Source organism: Tursiops truncatus, chromosome 6 (genome assembly GCF_011762595.2).
Source record: "Tursiops truncatus isolate mTurTru1 chromosome 6, mTurTru1.mat.Y, whole genome shotgun sequence".
NCBI classification, from domain to species: domain Eukaryota; kingdom Metazoa; phylum Chordata; class Mammalia; order Artiodactyla; family Delphinidae; genus Tursiops; species Tursiops truncatus.
This window is the reverse complement of record NC_047039.1, coordinates 26,080,989-26,096,618: the sequence shown is the minus strand read 5'-3', so window position 1 is coordinate 26,096,618 and position 15,630 is coordinate 26,080,989. Positions and strand designations below refer to the sequence as shown.

At 45.6% G+C, this 15,630-nt stretch overlaps 1 protein-coding gene across 2 annotated transcripts in view; it reads left to right on the top strand.

The window, feature by feature from the left end:
- Positions 1 to 15,630, top strand: part of IPPK (inositol-pentakisphosphate 2-kinase) — a 50,128-nt gene that overhangs the window by 19,634 nt on the left and 14,864 nt on the right. For both annotated transcript variants that reach the window (XM_004322093.4, XM_019940467.3), the window contains 5 exons: positions 5,604 to 5,662; positions 6,098 to 6,170; positions 9,628 to 9,907; positions 11,839 to 11,989; positions 12,732 to 12,834. In XM_004322093.4, coding sequence (XP_004322141.2) covers positions 5,604 to 5,662; positions 6,098 to 6,170; positions 9,628 to 9,907; positions 11,839 to 11,989; positions 12,732 to 12,834 — 666 coding nt within the window. The remainder of the gene's footprint in view (positions 1 to 5,603; positions 5,663 to 6,097; positions 6,171 to 9,627; positions 9,908 to 11,838; positions 11,990 to 12,731; positions 12,835 to 15,630) is intronic.

The window sequence follows — 15,630 nt, the reverse complement described above, 5'->3', positions numbered from 1 at the left end:
CATCTCCAGAACATTTTTCATCTTGTAAAACTGAAACTCTGCATCCATTAAACAACTCTACATTTCTTCCTTTCTCAAACCCCTGGCAACCACCATTGTAGTTTCTATCTCTATGAATTTGACTACTGTAGGGACCTCATATATGTGGAATCACACAGTATTTGTCCTTTTATGACTGGTTTATTTCACTTACCATAATGTCCTCAAGGTTCATCCATACTGTAGGTTGTGTGAGAATTTCCTTCCTTTCTAAGGCTGGATAATATCCCATTGAATGTATATACCATATTTTGTTTATCCATCCATCCATTGATGGGCACTTGGGCTGCTCCCATTTCTTGGCTATTGTGAATAACACTTCTGTGAACATGGGTGTACAAATATTTCTTTGAGACTCTGCTTTCAATTCTTTGGGGTATATACCCAGAAGTTGAACTGCTGGATCATATGGTAATTCTGTTTTTAATTAATTATGAGTACAATATTGTATAGAAATAGTAAGAGTGAGCATCCTTATCTTGTTCCTGATATTAGGGGTAAACCTTTCAGAATTTCACTGTTGAATGTAATGTTCTCACTGTGAGTTTGTGAAAGATGTTCTTTTAGAGTTTTTTTGTTTTGTTTTTATTAATCATGAAAGAATGTTAGATTTTGTCAAATGCTTGTCCTGCATCTGTTGAGATGATCATGAGTTGTTTTCCTCTTTCTATTAATATGGTGTATTACATTGATTGATTTTCATATGTTGAACCACACATGTATTTGATTGATAAATCCCATTTGATGATAGGTGTGTAATCTCTTTAATATGCTGCTAATGTGGTTTGTTAGTTTTTGTTGAGGATTTTTTCTTGAGGGATATTTGTCTGTAGTTTTCTTTTCTAGTGGTGCTTTTGTCTAGTTTTGGTACCAGGGTAATAACTGGCTTCATAGAATGAGTTAGGAAGTGTTTTCCATCTTTTACTCTTCAGTTTTTTGGAAGAGTTTGAGTATTGGTGTTGATTCTTCTTTAAACATTTGGTAGCATTCAGTAGCAAAGATGGACCAGATGGTCCTGGGGTTTTCTTTGTTGAAAGATTTTTTTTAAGTCTTTATTGAATTTGTTAGAATATTGCTTCTGTTTTTTATGTTTTGTTTTTTTGGCCCCAAGGCATGTGGGAATCTTAGCTCCCGATCAGTGTTTGAACCCGCACCCCCTGCACTGGAAGGTGAAGTCTTAACCATTGGACTGCCAGGGAAGTCCCTGTTGAAAGATTTTTGATTACTGATTCAGACTTTTGTTATGTCTGTTTAGATTCTCTATTTCTTCTTGAGTCAGTTTTGGTAGCTGTATGTTTCTAAGAATTTGTTCATTTCATCTAATTTGTTGGCATATAATTGTTCATAGCATTCCTCTAAAATTCTTTTTATTTCTGCAAGGTTGGTAGTAATGTCTTTTCTTTCATTCTTGGTTTTAGTCATTTGAGTCCTGTCTTTTTTTTTTCTTGATCTAGCCAAAGGATTGCCATATTTGTTGATCTTTTCAAAGAAACAACTTTTGGTTTTGTTTCTTTTCTCAAATTTTCCCTTTCTATACTCTGCTTCATCTATCTCTGCTCTAATCTACTACTTCTTTCTCTCTGTTTGCATTGGATTTAGTTTGGTCTCTAGTTTTTTAGGGTAGAAAATTAGGTTATTGATTTGAGATCTTTCTTCCTGTTAATATAGGTGTTTACAAGTATAAATTTCTCTCTAAACATTGCTTTCTCTGCCTCCTATAAATTTTGTTATGTTGTATTTTCATTTATCTCAATTTATTTTCTGACTGCTCTTTTGATTTCTTATTTGACTCATTGATGATTAGGAATGTGTTTAGTTTTCATGTATTTGTGAGTTTCTCAAATTTCCTTTTATTATTTGTTTCTAGTTTCATTCCACTGAGTTTGCAGAGTTGTATCTTTTTAAATTTATTGAGACTTGTTTTGTGGTTTAACATATGGTTTCTCCTTGAGAATGTTTCATGTTTACTTGATTAGAATATACTCTGCTGTTGTTGAGTGGAGTGTTCTATAGATATTTGTTAAGTCTAGTTGGTTTATAATGTTGTACAAGTCTTCTACTTCCTTGTTGATATTCTGTCTAGTTGTTCTACCTATTGATTTAACATCTTAACCTAAACAATCTAACTCAATAACAATTCAACTTCAGCAGTATACATAAACTCTGCTCCTATATAGCTTTGTTGCCTTCCCGCTCTGTTGTGCTGTTATTGTCATACAAATTACATCGTTATGCATTGTATGCTTGTCAATACAGATTTGTAATAATTGCCTTATGCAGTTATAATAATTGCCTTATGCCATGCAGGGGACATTCTGTCTTTTGAACCAGGTAGAAGAAAAAAGTTACAAACAAAATATATTTATATTATCCTTTATACTTACCTATGTAGTTCCTTTACCCAGTGCCATTTATTTTTTCATGTGGATCTGAGTTACTGTCTAGTTCCCTTTTAGTTCAGCCTGAAGATTTTCCTTTAGTATTTCTTGTAGGGCAGGTTTTCTAGCAACACAAATTTTTAAGTTATTGTTTATCTGGCAATGTCTTAATTATTGCTTCATTTGAAAGGATAATTTTATAGGCAAGACTTCTTGGTTGATAGTCTTTTCTTTCAGCACTGTGTATGCCATCCCAGTGCCTCTGGCCTCCATGGTTTTCAGTGAGAAATCAACTGTTAATCTTATGGAGGATCCTTTGTACATCATGAGTCACTTCTCTCTTCCTGCTTTCAAGATTCTCTCTCTCTTTGTCTTTGGACAGTTTTATTATGATGTGTCTAGGTGTGGAACTCTTGGACTTTATCCTAAAATCCACTGATTGTTTCTTCTGCCTACTCAGATCTGCTGTTGAGCCCTTGTGACTTTTTCATTTTAGTTATTGTATTTTTCAATGACAGAATTTCTATTTGGTTCCTTTTTATAATTTCTAGCCTTATTAATATCCCCTGTTTGTTAATACATTGTTTTCCTTGTCTCCTTCAGTTCTTTGTCCTTGGTTTCCTTTAGCTTAAAGCTTATTTAAAATAGTTGAGTTAAAGTCTTTGTCAAGTAAGTCCAATGTATGAATTTCTCAGGGACAGCCTATTGATTGTTTTTTTCCTGGGTGTGGACCATACGTTTTTGTTTCTTTGCATGTCTTGTAATGATTTGTTGAAAACAGGCATTTTAAGTAATATAACGTGACCACTCTGGAAATCAGTTTCTACAACCTTTCTAGGATTTGTTGTTGCTGCTTGTTGTAATTGTTATTGTTTTGTGATTTTTCTTTGCCAAGTTTGAGAAGTCTGTGCTTTGTTGTTTGTGGCCTCTGATGCTCCATTAGCTTAGGTGAGCAGCTAATGGTTTAACAGAGATTTCTTAAATGCCTGATACCATTAAGTCTCCCAGGCATTACTGAGGGGCTCTGTGTGTGTACTGGGGCCTGCCATCAACACTTAGCAGGGCGGTTGCAGCTCTGCCTTAGCCTTCACTTCTGCAGAGCCTCAGATCACCAGAAGGTGGTGGCCTTTTCAGGTCTTTCTGGAGCTTGTGCATGGCCTCCTAGATGCCCAGGATATACTGGAGCTTTTCAAAGCCCTGTGTACATGTCCTTCCTCTGCTTTTTCTTTTTAGTTTTAGGTTAGCCTATTGTTTGCTACAACTGTTAACCAGTATCTCAGGAAGTCATGAAGTAAAACAGTTGCCTCTGAATATTTTTCACAAATGTCCCTGGGGGAAAATGTCCCCCCCCCTTTTTTTTTTTTTTTTGGTACGCGGGCTTCTCACTGTTGTGGCCTCTCCCATTGTGGAGCACAGGCTCCGGACACGCAGGCTCAGCGGCCTTGGCTCACGGGCCCAGCCGCTCTGCGGCATGTGGGATCTTCCCAGACCGGGGCACGAACCCGTGTCCCCTGCATCGGCAGGTGGACTCTCAACCACTGCGCCACCAGGGAAGCCCGAAAATGCCCCTTTTGTAGTTGGTTAGCTCTGAGTCAAGTAAGTGAAGACAGGAAACCAAGAGACAGGTCAAATAATGACCACTCTCTGGAAATGAGGCTTTGGAGAAGCTCCTACACCATTTAGCCTTCTCCAGTGGCTGCCACACTTCTGTTTTCACTGTGATTGGGGATGTTGGTTTTTAGGGTTCCCTTGGTGCTAGACAGAAGGGGTAAGAATAAGGCATTAAAAGTGCCACATAGCTCACTGTTCTTATTTAGATATGGCCATTTTTCTTGTATAATACTTTCCAGATTGTTGTAAGCCTTAGGTTAATTTTCTGGTTTCTGAAAATTTTGATCCTGACTGTTTTTGCCAGTTTTCCCCTTGCCCTTATGGGGGAGAGAATTTCTAGAGGTCCTTAGTCCATCTTTTCTTTGTGGGGTTATAACTTTCTAGGCTCTTAGGAAAAAGAAGGTATGTGAGCCATTCCCTTTAGGAGATGGTTTTCATTGTTACGATTCATTTTCAACATATATGATGGATTTTTAAGAACTGTTTTTTTTTTTTTGCTATGAAATAATACCTGCTTGTTTAATTGATAAAATATGTAATTTTATGAATTAGGTCTCCTGCCTTCCCAGAGGTAACTCACGTTGTCAGTTTGCATGTCCTTCCAGACTTCTTTCTGTGCCAACAAAAATATACGTGTTATTCAAGTGGAAGTGAGGTGATGCCTTTCCATACACATATTCTCATGTGTGCTCACACGTGCATGTGTGCACACATACACTTTTATAAAGCAAATATGGAGTCTTGCCATAAGTTATTGTTCTGCTAATTGCTTTTTTCACTTAAATAATCCTTGGAGATTGATTGTTGTGTATCCTTCAGGGCTTTTTCAATGCATATTTAGATACATGGCATGTATAGATGCACATATCCTTTTTTTTTTTTAAGCAAAAGTGATTTCATATGCATTGTTCTGCCAATTGCTTTTCCCTTGAATAAATATTGGTGATTTTGAGCTCTGCCTCTTTCTGTTAGTGGCTGCATATTATTTATTCATTCCTTCATTCAACATGTGACTTGCTGTGTCCTGGCCCATACAAGCAGATGTCCTTTGATTTATTTAGTTGTTTCTAGGTCTTGCTGTCACAGTTAGGTCGCAATGAATCCTTGACCCAGCGATTCCTCATACATTTGCCAAATCAGGGGGCACGCACATTTAAAATTTTGATGGAAACCAGCAAGTTGTCTTTCAAAAGGTTGTACCAATTTATCTCCTCGCTGACAACATGAACTTGCTAGTTGGGTGCACCCTCCCCTTTCTGGATATTATAATTGTAAAGATTTGTTCATCTGATTACCAAAATTCAGCCATGTCATCTTATAAAGGTGCTTGCTGCCGCTTCTCTGCTCATGTGGAGGGGCTGGCAGCTACGTGAGGCTCTCAGAGGAGGGCCGAAATTTCCTGGGGTCACAGTCAAGCCCCCTGCCCCAGCTAGTGATGTGCACTTGGAGGTGGTGTCATCTGCTGGGCCCTTCAGCTGCCTTGGTCATCTCACAGTCACTTGGGCTGTTTTGTGTGTTAGAGTTGGAGTGCTCCCCCAGTCCACTCATTGATACCATGTAGTGGTTTCTTAACAGGTAGCAACTGGGAAGTGGAAGCAGATAAGTAAATATTGTCCCCTTGATCTCTACTCAGGGTAAGTGAATGCTTCTCCTTTGTCCCTAGTGCTGACTTTCTTGGTGGGGGGTGGGAGTGGGCCGCATTCTGTGAGGTGGGGGCTACTTGACTACAGATAGCCAGGGCCCTGAGCAGGGCCCAGGGTTCTTGCCTAGGGTCAGTGTTGCCTCCATAGGTTCCTGCAGATTACCTGTGGGAGCCAGTGGCTGGGAAGGTATTGCCAGAGGAAGGGGCAGAGAGCAGGGTGGGGATTAGGGGCAGGGATGGGGGTACCTCTGTGAGTAGGGCTGGGGAGAATGCAGCTCCTTAATCTGCAAAGCTCAGAGACCTCGAGTGGCAGCTCTTGGGCATGTCCCCTGAGCCACGGGCAGGTGAATGCAAAGTCTGCTTCTGTCAATAATACTTTCTCTGCAAAGTCTGCTTTAATTCTGTCAATAATACTTTCTCTTTTTAGAAATAAACAGAGAATGTACTTTGCTTTGAAAAGCTTGTTACAGGAGGCACAGAACAACTTAAAGATCTTTAAGGTAAGAGCTGCTTCTGTCTTATGGCACTTTTAGGGTGAGGCCTGTTGGTGTCCGAACTGAGCTGGATGAACCCATGGTGCTTTGGTCCTTTACAGGGCCCTGTGACCTTGCAGACGAGGGCATCTGGGCTGGGGCTGGCTTAGCATGATACTTTGGGTCCTTTTTCCAAGCCTCATTTCATGGGCATGTCATCCTGGGACTCCTGGGATGTGTGCTGGTGACTCCTTGACCACTGGGTGGCCTCGGGCTCCTTTGACACATAGACCCTGACTCTGGTTCTTGGAGAAAGATGGCCCTGACTGCGTCCCAGGAGCCTGTGTGGTTGAGATGGGAACAGGAGCTGGTGCAGGGCATCCTAGAGGGTGGCCACACCTGTGCCTTTCCTCCCGAGTAACTTAGGGAGCTTATAATTTGGGGATCTCCTTGTCAACTAGTGAGTTCTCAGAGTCCTGCATCCTGATCGTGGGAACGGTTCTGCATGCAGAATATTCACCATCTGGCACTGGCACCTTCTGCTTCCTTATTGCCACCTGCTGCTGGCACCCTGACCAGACTTGCTGAGGCCCTGTGGTCCCCTGGCCTGCTGCTAGCGGGAGGAGGAGGAGAGGCTGAGGGACAGGAGTGTGGAGAGAGGGGGTGCGGGGAGAGGGGAGGAGGGGCCCAGATCTGAAGGAGGGCTTGGTGTGGCCTGTGTTGGAAATGTGTCCCCTGGGATCCCCCTGGCCACCTCCTTTTCTGCTTACCACTGACTGCCCCCAGTCCTGGTTATCTTCTTATTAAGTATGACACATAAGCGAGAGTTTGTGACAGGCTCCAGGTTCACAGGCTCTGGATCTGTGTGGAGTAGCAGGGCTGTTGGGTGTGGACAGCCTTGTGCCCTCTGTGTCCTGCTCCGTGTGGATAGTGCTGTTCTGCACACTGGATGCCCCTCAGAAGTGGGCTCAGAGGAGTTGGGAGGGAAGCCTATTCTTGCCTTGCTTCCCCCCATGGTTCAAAAATCTGGTCAGAATGAATCAACTTTACCTTGTCTGCCTCCACCTTCCCAGATCTAGAAAAAGAGGACATTTTAAAATCAGTTTTTATTTCTAAATCTTATAAAGACTTCAGGAATTGTATATTTGAATCCTAAAGATAAGTTCCCTTTCATCTGGGGATTTATTTGGAACCTATAATGAGGCTGGCATTTTGTCCTAAATGGACCCTTTTCTGACTGCCCCCGCCTAGGCTGGCCCACACTTAAGCTGAGTGGTGAGTCTGGCTTGGCCCCTGGATGAGCTGACCTGTCCTGGGGCCTGGGACCTGGGACTGAGAACCCTGGCTATCTGCTACTTCTGTTGAACTCAGCTGGGGGAAGAAAATCCAGAGGTTGAGATAATAGTTTCAAAAGAGATGGATTAAAAGAAGTGACACGGAATGGCTTTTTAAAATAATCCCCGGAGCAAGTCAGTACATTATTGCAAGTGCCAGCATCCCTCAGGAGCAAGCTCTCTTGGTTCTGAAGCTCACGCCTTCCCTTGTTGTGAAATTCCACGTGGGCCACGGTCGGTGCTGCCACCGTGCTTTCTGTTGTTGGAGCCTTCTCCTTGTCTGTCTGAATGTTGTTCACAGACTCCAAGTCTGTGGCTCTGTCCACTAATACTGGACACTTGTGAGATGTGGGAGACATGCGGGGTTGTCACAGAGCCCAAGACGATAGCTCTCTGCCAAATGTCACATGAGGTGCTTGAGCAACCATATTTGTATATGTAAAATGCCCATCTACCTGGATTCCACACACTGGGGAGAAGAGACCTTCTGTTGTCCAGGGGTCACTCAACTGCTTATCGGCCTGGAGGAGAGAGTTTCACGGTAGGCCAAGGCTGCCCTTGCACTGGACCGCAAACCAAACTCTGGCCCTACCTCCTGGTTGCAACCCATGTTGACTGGTTTTGGCTTGGTACTCCATCTTGGCCTGCTTTCCTCTTGGGAGCTCCTGCTTTTCCTTTGCCTGGCGCACCCTCCTCCCTCTGTAAGGCCATCTCAAGGGTCAGCATGTCTTGTTGGTTTCCCCTGGTCCTTTGGCCAGCAGTGGCCACAGTGGTGTTCCCATCTCCCTGGACACCCACATCTGTGAACTCTGATGGTGCTAACTGGGGGCTCCCAGGGGAGGCATCATGCTGCTGAATCCCGGGAACTTGCTGAGGGAGGAATGTCCAGTCCACACTTCTAACTGGGTTGAATTGACCCCTCATCTGCCACCTGGGGGCAGAGCAGGGATCGTCCTCATCGTATTATCTACTACTGCATAACAGCCACTTATCATCTCAGTTTTTGTGGCCAGGAATTAAGGAGCAGCATAGCTGGTTCTGGCTCAGGGTCCTTCTTGAGGCTGCATCCCATATGAAGGCTCAGCTGGGGCCAGGGCTCTGCTCCTAGGATGGCGCCGCCACAGCCATTGGCAGAAGGCCTTAGTTCCTGGCCATGTGGGACTCCACGGGGCTGCTCAGTGCGGCTGCTGTGATCTGAGAAGAGAGTCATCAGGACAGAAGCCACAGCATCTTTTATAACTTAATCTTGCTGGGGGTATGCTATTGCTCTGCTCGTATTCTCAGTCACAGACCAAACCTCCACAGTGCAGAGAGGACTACAGAGTATGAGTGTCAAGGGATGGGGGCCATTGGGGACCTACCTGGAGGCTGCTGACCACGCTGTCTCACAGACAGGGAAACTAGGGGCAAGGGATTCATCACTCCCCTGGGATTGGCTGATGCTCAGGGTGTGGGGACCAGGATTTCCTTAGGGGTTTTCCTCCTAGATACCACAGACCCCTGTAAAAGTCACAGGGTTGTACCCACTGAGCATCCTTTCATGTAGCCCTGGGAACATTGGTGCCATAAGGAATTTCTTTGCTGGACTTGGTTTTAGAAGGCAGGATGGCCTCAAAGATGAAGATTTCTACACTAGTGATGCTGTTGGCCTTACCCACCCTGGCTGGAGCCTGGCTTAGTCTTTCGCAGAGGACAGAAGCCCTCTGGGATGCTGGCGGCCGATGTCCACACTGGCCGAGAAGTTTGCTCAGGGTCAGATGACACCGTGTGTCCCTCAGTAGCACAGTAGTGTCACTTGGCCTCTTGCGTAACAGGCTAGGGCCTTTGGGAGTTTGTGCTTTGGGCCGAGTTTGCTTGAGCTTGCTAACATCCCAGGTGTTCTGGTCTGAAGGTTTGTATCTCAGACCCAGGGCTCTGATCTTTGGTTCTTGAGAACTTTTCTCCTTTTTCATGTTCCAGTGGGATTTTTCTCTTGGTCAGTGACATGGTACATGAGGGTGGGTTTCCCCAGAGGGCTGCAGTATGCCGAGACCCCAAATGGGGGCATGTAAAATGTCCGGTCCTTTGGCCTGTCTAGTGGATGGGGACGGAGGTGTCTTCCTACTGGCCTGTTGGAGTTGACGTTTCCCTGTTTCTTTCCCTTCCTGAAGAATGGTGAGCTGATTTATGGTTGTAAAGATGCCCGCAGCCCTGTGGCTGACTGGAGTGAACTTGCACACCACCTGAAGCCATTCTTCTTCCCATCCAATGGCCTGGCCAGTGGGCCCCACTGCACAAGGGCCGTGATCCGGGAGCTGGTGCGTGTCATCACACGGGTGCTACTGAGTGGCTCGGACAAGGGCCGGGCGGGCGCCCTCAGGTCGGGGCCTGGGCTGCGGGGCCCACCCATCTGTGAAGCCAGCCCTTTCAGCAGGAGCCTGCGCTGCCAAGGTAGGCCTGGTGGGTGGGCTGGGTGCAGGGGGAGCAGAGCCTGTGGCATGGCCTGCGAAGGTCCTGCCTGGCCTCACGGAGCTTCTGTGGGAGCAGCCTCAGTCTTGTCAGGGCTCCCCAAAGCTGGGCCTCCCTGTCTCTCAGCCCCAGGTGGGGTTACTGCCTTTCTCATCTCCTATCTGGGTTTATAAGTTGCAGCATACATTTGGGCTATAGGGTTTTCCCTAGATATCGTCCCACACATCTGTGCATCCTCTGTGGTTTGCTGAGTGTTTTCTCTGCATTGTCCTGTTCCATCTCATTCCAACCCAGGGGATAGGTTTTCCTTGGCCTTTTTCTTAGATGGGAAGAATTGAGGCCCAGAATGTTGCAGTCCCACAGTGCAAGGCCCTTTAGGGCAGGTGGGTGGCCTCAGTGGGTGGCAGTTTGCAGACAAGTTGTGAACACAGACGTGAGGGACCTGTGGCTCTGGGTGCCTCCTTCTCAAGGCCCCATTCCTCACAGACTTGCTGTGGGCTGACTTTGACTCAGTGGGCATCCAGACTTCAGGGCGATCTGGTGACTGATTTGGGTTTTTGCCATGAATGTTCATGGCCTCCTCGTTTGCCACCTTTGTCGCCTGCTGGTGGCTCCACAACACACTCAAGTATGTGGCATGCGGAGCCATAGCCAGAAGCTTATGTTGAGGGGCCAACCAGGAAGATTCAGATTATTCAGTTTTTGTGCTGATGATCCCTGTGGGTTCTCAGAGCCTCTGAGGATGGCCGTAGGGATGTGACATAGGAAGATGGTAGCCCTGCTCCTGCGTGGATTTTAGGTGCTACTGTTTTGTCATACAGCTTCCTAAGCACAAATCACCCTTCTTCTGTCCCCCATTTCACATTTTTCTTAGTACAAATGAATTTTGTGGGTATTTTCTTGTTGCAAAAGTGATACCTAGTCATTTCAGACAATTTTGGTAAACTTATGCCCATATTTGGGTACTTAACTGCTAAGTAGATGGAACGTGTTTGGAAGGACACACAGATGGACACTGGTCTGAGGCATTGTTGACACCTGTGGACTTTTCTTCCAGACCTTCCCTGCGTATGTACACAGACATAAACCTGACCCATGGGATGTGCAATGTGTTCTACATACTATTTTGTAACCTGATATTTTTGCCTGATTAGTATAAATCTGTATCTGTATCAGCAGTTGTATTTTTTGCAATTTTATTGACCATGAGGTAGATATTCCACTGTATGAATAGCCTATAATTTTAACAAATCCCTTCTAGTTGGGCCTGTGCACTTTCACTCTGTCTTACATGACTGAGCATGTTTTGCCAGAGGTGGGGGAGGTCAGAGGTCAGTGTCAGAACTGCACATGGCCACAGCTGCTCCCTGTGACTTGGACCCATACTCATATATTTGTTTGTTCATAGGACATGGCTGTTTCTTTGAAGGGTGGGATAAATGGGCTGGGACTCTGTCTCCCCAGCCCTCGAGGTCCCCGGTGCATGGCAGGGGCCCGAGAATGCTCGAGTGTGGAATGGACCTTGTTTCCGCACCATCCCTGCCATGACAGCTCCCTGCTCAGTGTGGTCACTCGTCTCTCAGTACGGGCTGTGGCTCTGGGCTCCACAGATGCAGTCTTGCAGTTTTGGAGATGTCAACATGGTCGTTTTAAATTTTGTGTCTTGTCTTATTTAGACTGAGGGTCATCTCTCTAAATTCAGATCTGGGCTGGTGTGATGGAGGTTGAAGGATGTTGAGAGGAAGGAGAGGCACAGAGTGAGGTGTGGGTCACCTCCCTTTCTTTTGTGCCTGGTCCTGAACGTCTGCTTGTCCCAGCCCCAGCAGCTCCGTGAGGCAGGGTGCGGCCTGTGCCCGCCACCTTCTTTAGTCCTTGACAGTAAACCTCTCATTTTCCCCTGATGTTCTTGGTAGGAAAAAACACCCCGGAGCGCTCAGGGTTACCGAAGGGCTGTCTTCTGTACAAAACCCTCCAGGTGCAGATGTTGGACCTGCTGGACATCGAAGGCCTCTACCCTCTGTACCGGCGGGTTGAGCGGTACCTGGAGGAGTTTCCTGAGGAGAGGTGAGGCCCAGGTCCAGGGCTCCCCTGCCCTTTCTGGGCCCACATGGGGCCCCAGCAGCCCTGAGGGAAAGATGGGGATGAGGGGAGCAGGTCGGCCCAGTGGGAGGACAGCATTGGCCTCCCAGGAGGATGACTCACCCCAGCTACCTCCCCTCCCTGCCCCCAGATGCCAGGCTCGGCCCAGAGATTCAGTGCCATGTGAAGGAGGACCAGGGTCCTGCCAGATCAGTGGTCATTTGCCCATTTCTAGAAAGGAAAAGCACATCTTGTGAACCTGACAACCCTGCATTAGGCAGCTCCATGTCCTGAGTTGGGCTGAGCCTGCAGGGGGCAGTGCTGCTCCACAGCCAGTGAGCCGTGCTCACCCAGCCGCCGCTGGGCTTTGGCCTTCAGGCACTGCCTTGTCCATCTCCTGGCCATCTTGATGGGGGTTGCTAGGGTCCACACCTGTGGCATGTGGTGGAGGCTGGGGCCATTGCCCAGGCCTGGCTTCGCTTCCTCCCTAGCACCCCTTCACTAGCATCTCTTACCTGGACACCATTTGTCATAAACAAGAGATGTTCAGCCTTGGCTCTCCTGGTTCTGGTCTTGCAAGACGCTTCATAACGAAGTTTAGCATCAGGAAGAGATGAATCCATTAATGTTCTTTAAAACCAGATGTGTGATTCTTAAACTGCTAACAGTTTAACAAACGATTTCCAGGCAGCTTTGTTTTCCTGTTTTTTTGTGCTTTGTCCTTCAGAAAAACATTGCAAATAGATGGGCCTTATGATGAAGCATTTTACCAGAGGCTGCTTGATCTTTCCACTGAGGATGATGGCACAGTGGCTTTTGCACTGACAAAGGTGGGTAGGTCCTTCCAGAAACACACTGCATGCTTCTTAGGCTCTTAACACTAACTCGGGGTTTTCCTAAGAAGTGTTTCCCAGTACCTACCCCTGATGGTTAAAGCAGAAAAATTGGGGATTAAAAAAACGTGGCTAAAGTTTCCCCCAGATGGACTGGGCCGGGTGGTAATAACATTACTTAGTTTCTAGGAAGGATTTCCCTGTGTTCACTTGGCTCCAGGCCACCCAGGGCTCAGCCCTCTCTCCACCCTCCCTGTACTGGGGTCCAGGACCTGAGGCCACTGCTCTGTGCTTCCTTCTTAGCAGCCTTAGAACAGGCTAGCGCCAACCATTCCTCTCCTTACAGCCCTCAGTGGGACTCTAGGCCTGGACCCCACCTGTGGTTGTGTGTGGCTGGCTTCCTTCCTCCCCATACCTCAGGCCAAGGGTCACCCTGGGAGAATCTCTTAGGAAAGAGGCCTCATCCCATTCTTTCCGGTTCTGTAAAATCGGAATTCAGGGGCTCCATGAACTTGGATAGGAAAAAAATTACATCTTTGTTTTCACTAACCACTGATTGAAATTAGTGTTTCCTTCCATTATGAATGTGGCAACAACCACTGTGTGGTCAGCAGGACCCCCAACTTTGCCATTTAGAGAAATCAGACGTTTTAATTTCACACTGTAGTTGCTACAGATATCTCATGATATCTTTATATTCTTCACTCCTGAGATTTTGTTATGTAATACTACATAATATATTTGTTTTAAAAAATAGTTCGGTATTTGACATGGTCAAGCCTCTGTTTTTTATTTTCTGCATTTAAAAATGTTATTCTGAGAGGGATCCATAGGCTTCATTGGGCTGTCAAAGGTTTTGCTAAAATGGTTAAGGAACACTGTTCTAGTGGGAGCAAAGTGACAAAAAGGTAGGAACAAAACAGAATGACCTTCTCTACATCCTCTGGGCAGCTGCCCTGGAGCCCTTAGTTTAACTGTCCTGGTCCTGACAATGTGTCTGTGGTTCTCACTTTTAAGAGTCCTCACTCTTGTCCTTGGGTGGGTGCTCCCTCCCTCCCAGGTTGGGGCTCCCTCTTCTGCAGCTGTTGGGTCCTCTCCAAAGCCAAGGGCCCTGAGGGAATTAGCTGAGGTGCTTGGGCATAGAGCTGTCCTCAAGGTGGGGAGAGACCAAAAAGGGGGCCTCTATCGGAATAGAGTGACGGACTGCCCTGCATTGTCTGCAACTTGGGTACATTGATTTAGTAATAAGTATCAGTATTCCATTTTTCAAGAGAAGAAGCATAGGACTTTACTTCCTTTTTTACACATTTCTATATTTTTCAAAATTGTAATAAATAAGCATGGATTACTTTTTAATTTTATTGCAATTTTTAAACCTCATATGTAAACATAATCTTGTAAGAGATTCAAGCAATCATTACACAACTATCAGAATGACTAAAATAGTAACATTGAAATAACACTGAATGCTGGTGCAGAGAAACTAGATTTGCAGAGCTAAACATGCATGTGCCCTATAACCCAGCACCTGCACTCCTGGGTATTTGTCACAGAGAAGGGAAGACTCAGGCTCACCCAAAACCCTGTACAGGAGTGTTCATAGCAGCTTTATTTGCGATAGCTAGAAGCTGGGCACAACTCAAGTGTCTGTCAACAGGTGGCCTACAACAGCTTACGTAAACTGGAACCGTTGAGCAGTAAAAAGGAACGAAATCTCAATACACACAACAACCTGGGTGAATCTTCAGAGAAATGTGCTGAGTGACAAAAGCCAGTCCCAAAAGATCACACACTATGATTCTGTTTAAATGACATTCTTGAAATGACAAAGATGAATGGTTGCTGTGGGATGGGGAGGAGGTGGAAGGAAGGGGGTGTGGTTATAAAAGGTCGACACAGAGGGATCTTCTGGTGATGGAACTGCTCTGTATTTTAACTGTGGTGGTAGATGCATCAACCTACATGTGTGATAAAATACACATACACAACACACAGGACTACATGTAAAACTTGGGAGATTGGAATAAGATCATGGAGTGTATCAATGTCACTATCCTGGCTGTGATATTATACTATATAGTTTTGCAAGATGTCACCATTGGGGGAGACTGGGTAAAGGGCACTCAGGATCACCTGCATGTGAACCTACAATTATCTCAAAACAAATAATTTAATGAAAAATATTCAAGCAGTGAGTATATTGTCCGGGAAGATCCCATAGGCCGCGGAGCGTCTGGGCCCATGAGCCATGGCCGCTGAGCCTGCGCATCCGGAGCCTGTGCTCTGCAACGGGAGAGGCCACAGCAGTGAGAGGCCCGCATACCGCAAAAAAAAAAAAAAATGTGATGTTATTCCTGCCCAAGCAATAGGTGTCCACTGTTAACAGTATGTATCTTTTCAGAACTTCACACTAACACTCACACACACACTCACTCATACCATTTGGGGGATTATCCACATTATACGTGTTCTTCACTAGCTTGCATTTAACCTAACATGGCTTGAAGTCTGTCTGTGTTGGAATATAAGGGTCTGCCTCTTTTTTGTTTTAGGGATTTAGGTTCTGTTAGTTGGAATCTGAAGAAGGTGGAAGTGAAGCTGAAGCTGGGGGAGCAGGTTGAGAATATTCCTAGGCTACAGACTATTGAAAGTTCTTTCATGAATACTGTTTATCTAATTGAGCTTTGTACCTCTGATGAAATGAGAGAGGTGCGAATATTGTATTTATTTCGAAGCTCAGGAGACTGCAGCCCAGTGTAATTCTTGCTTTCTGACTATCGTTTAGTATTCTAT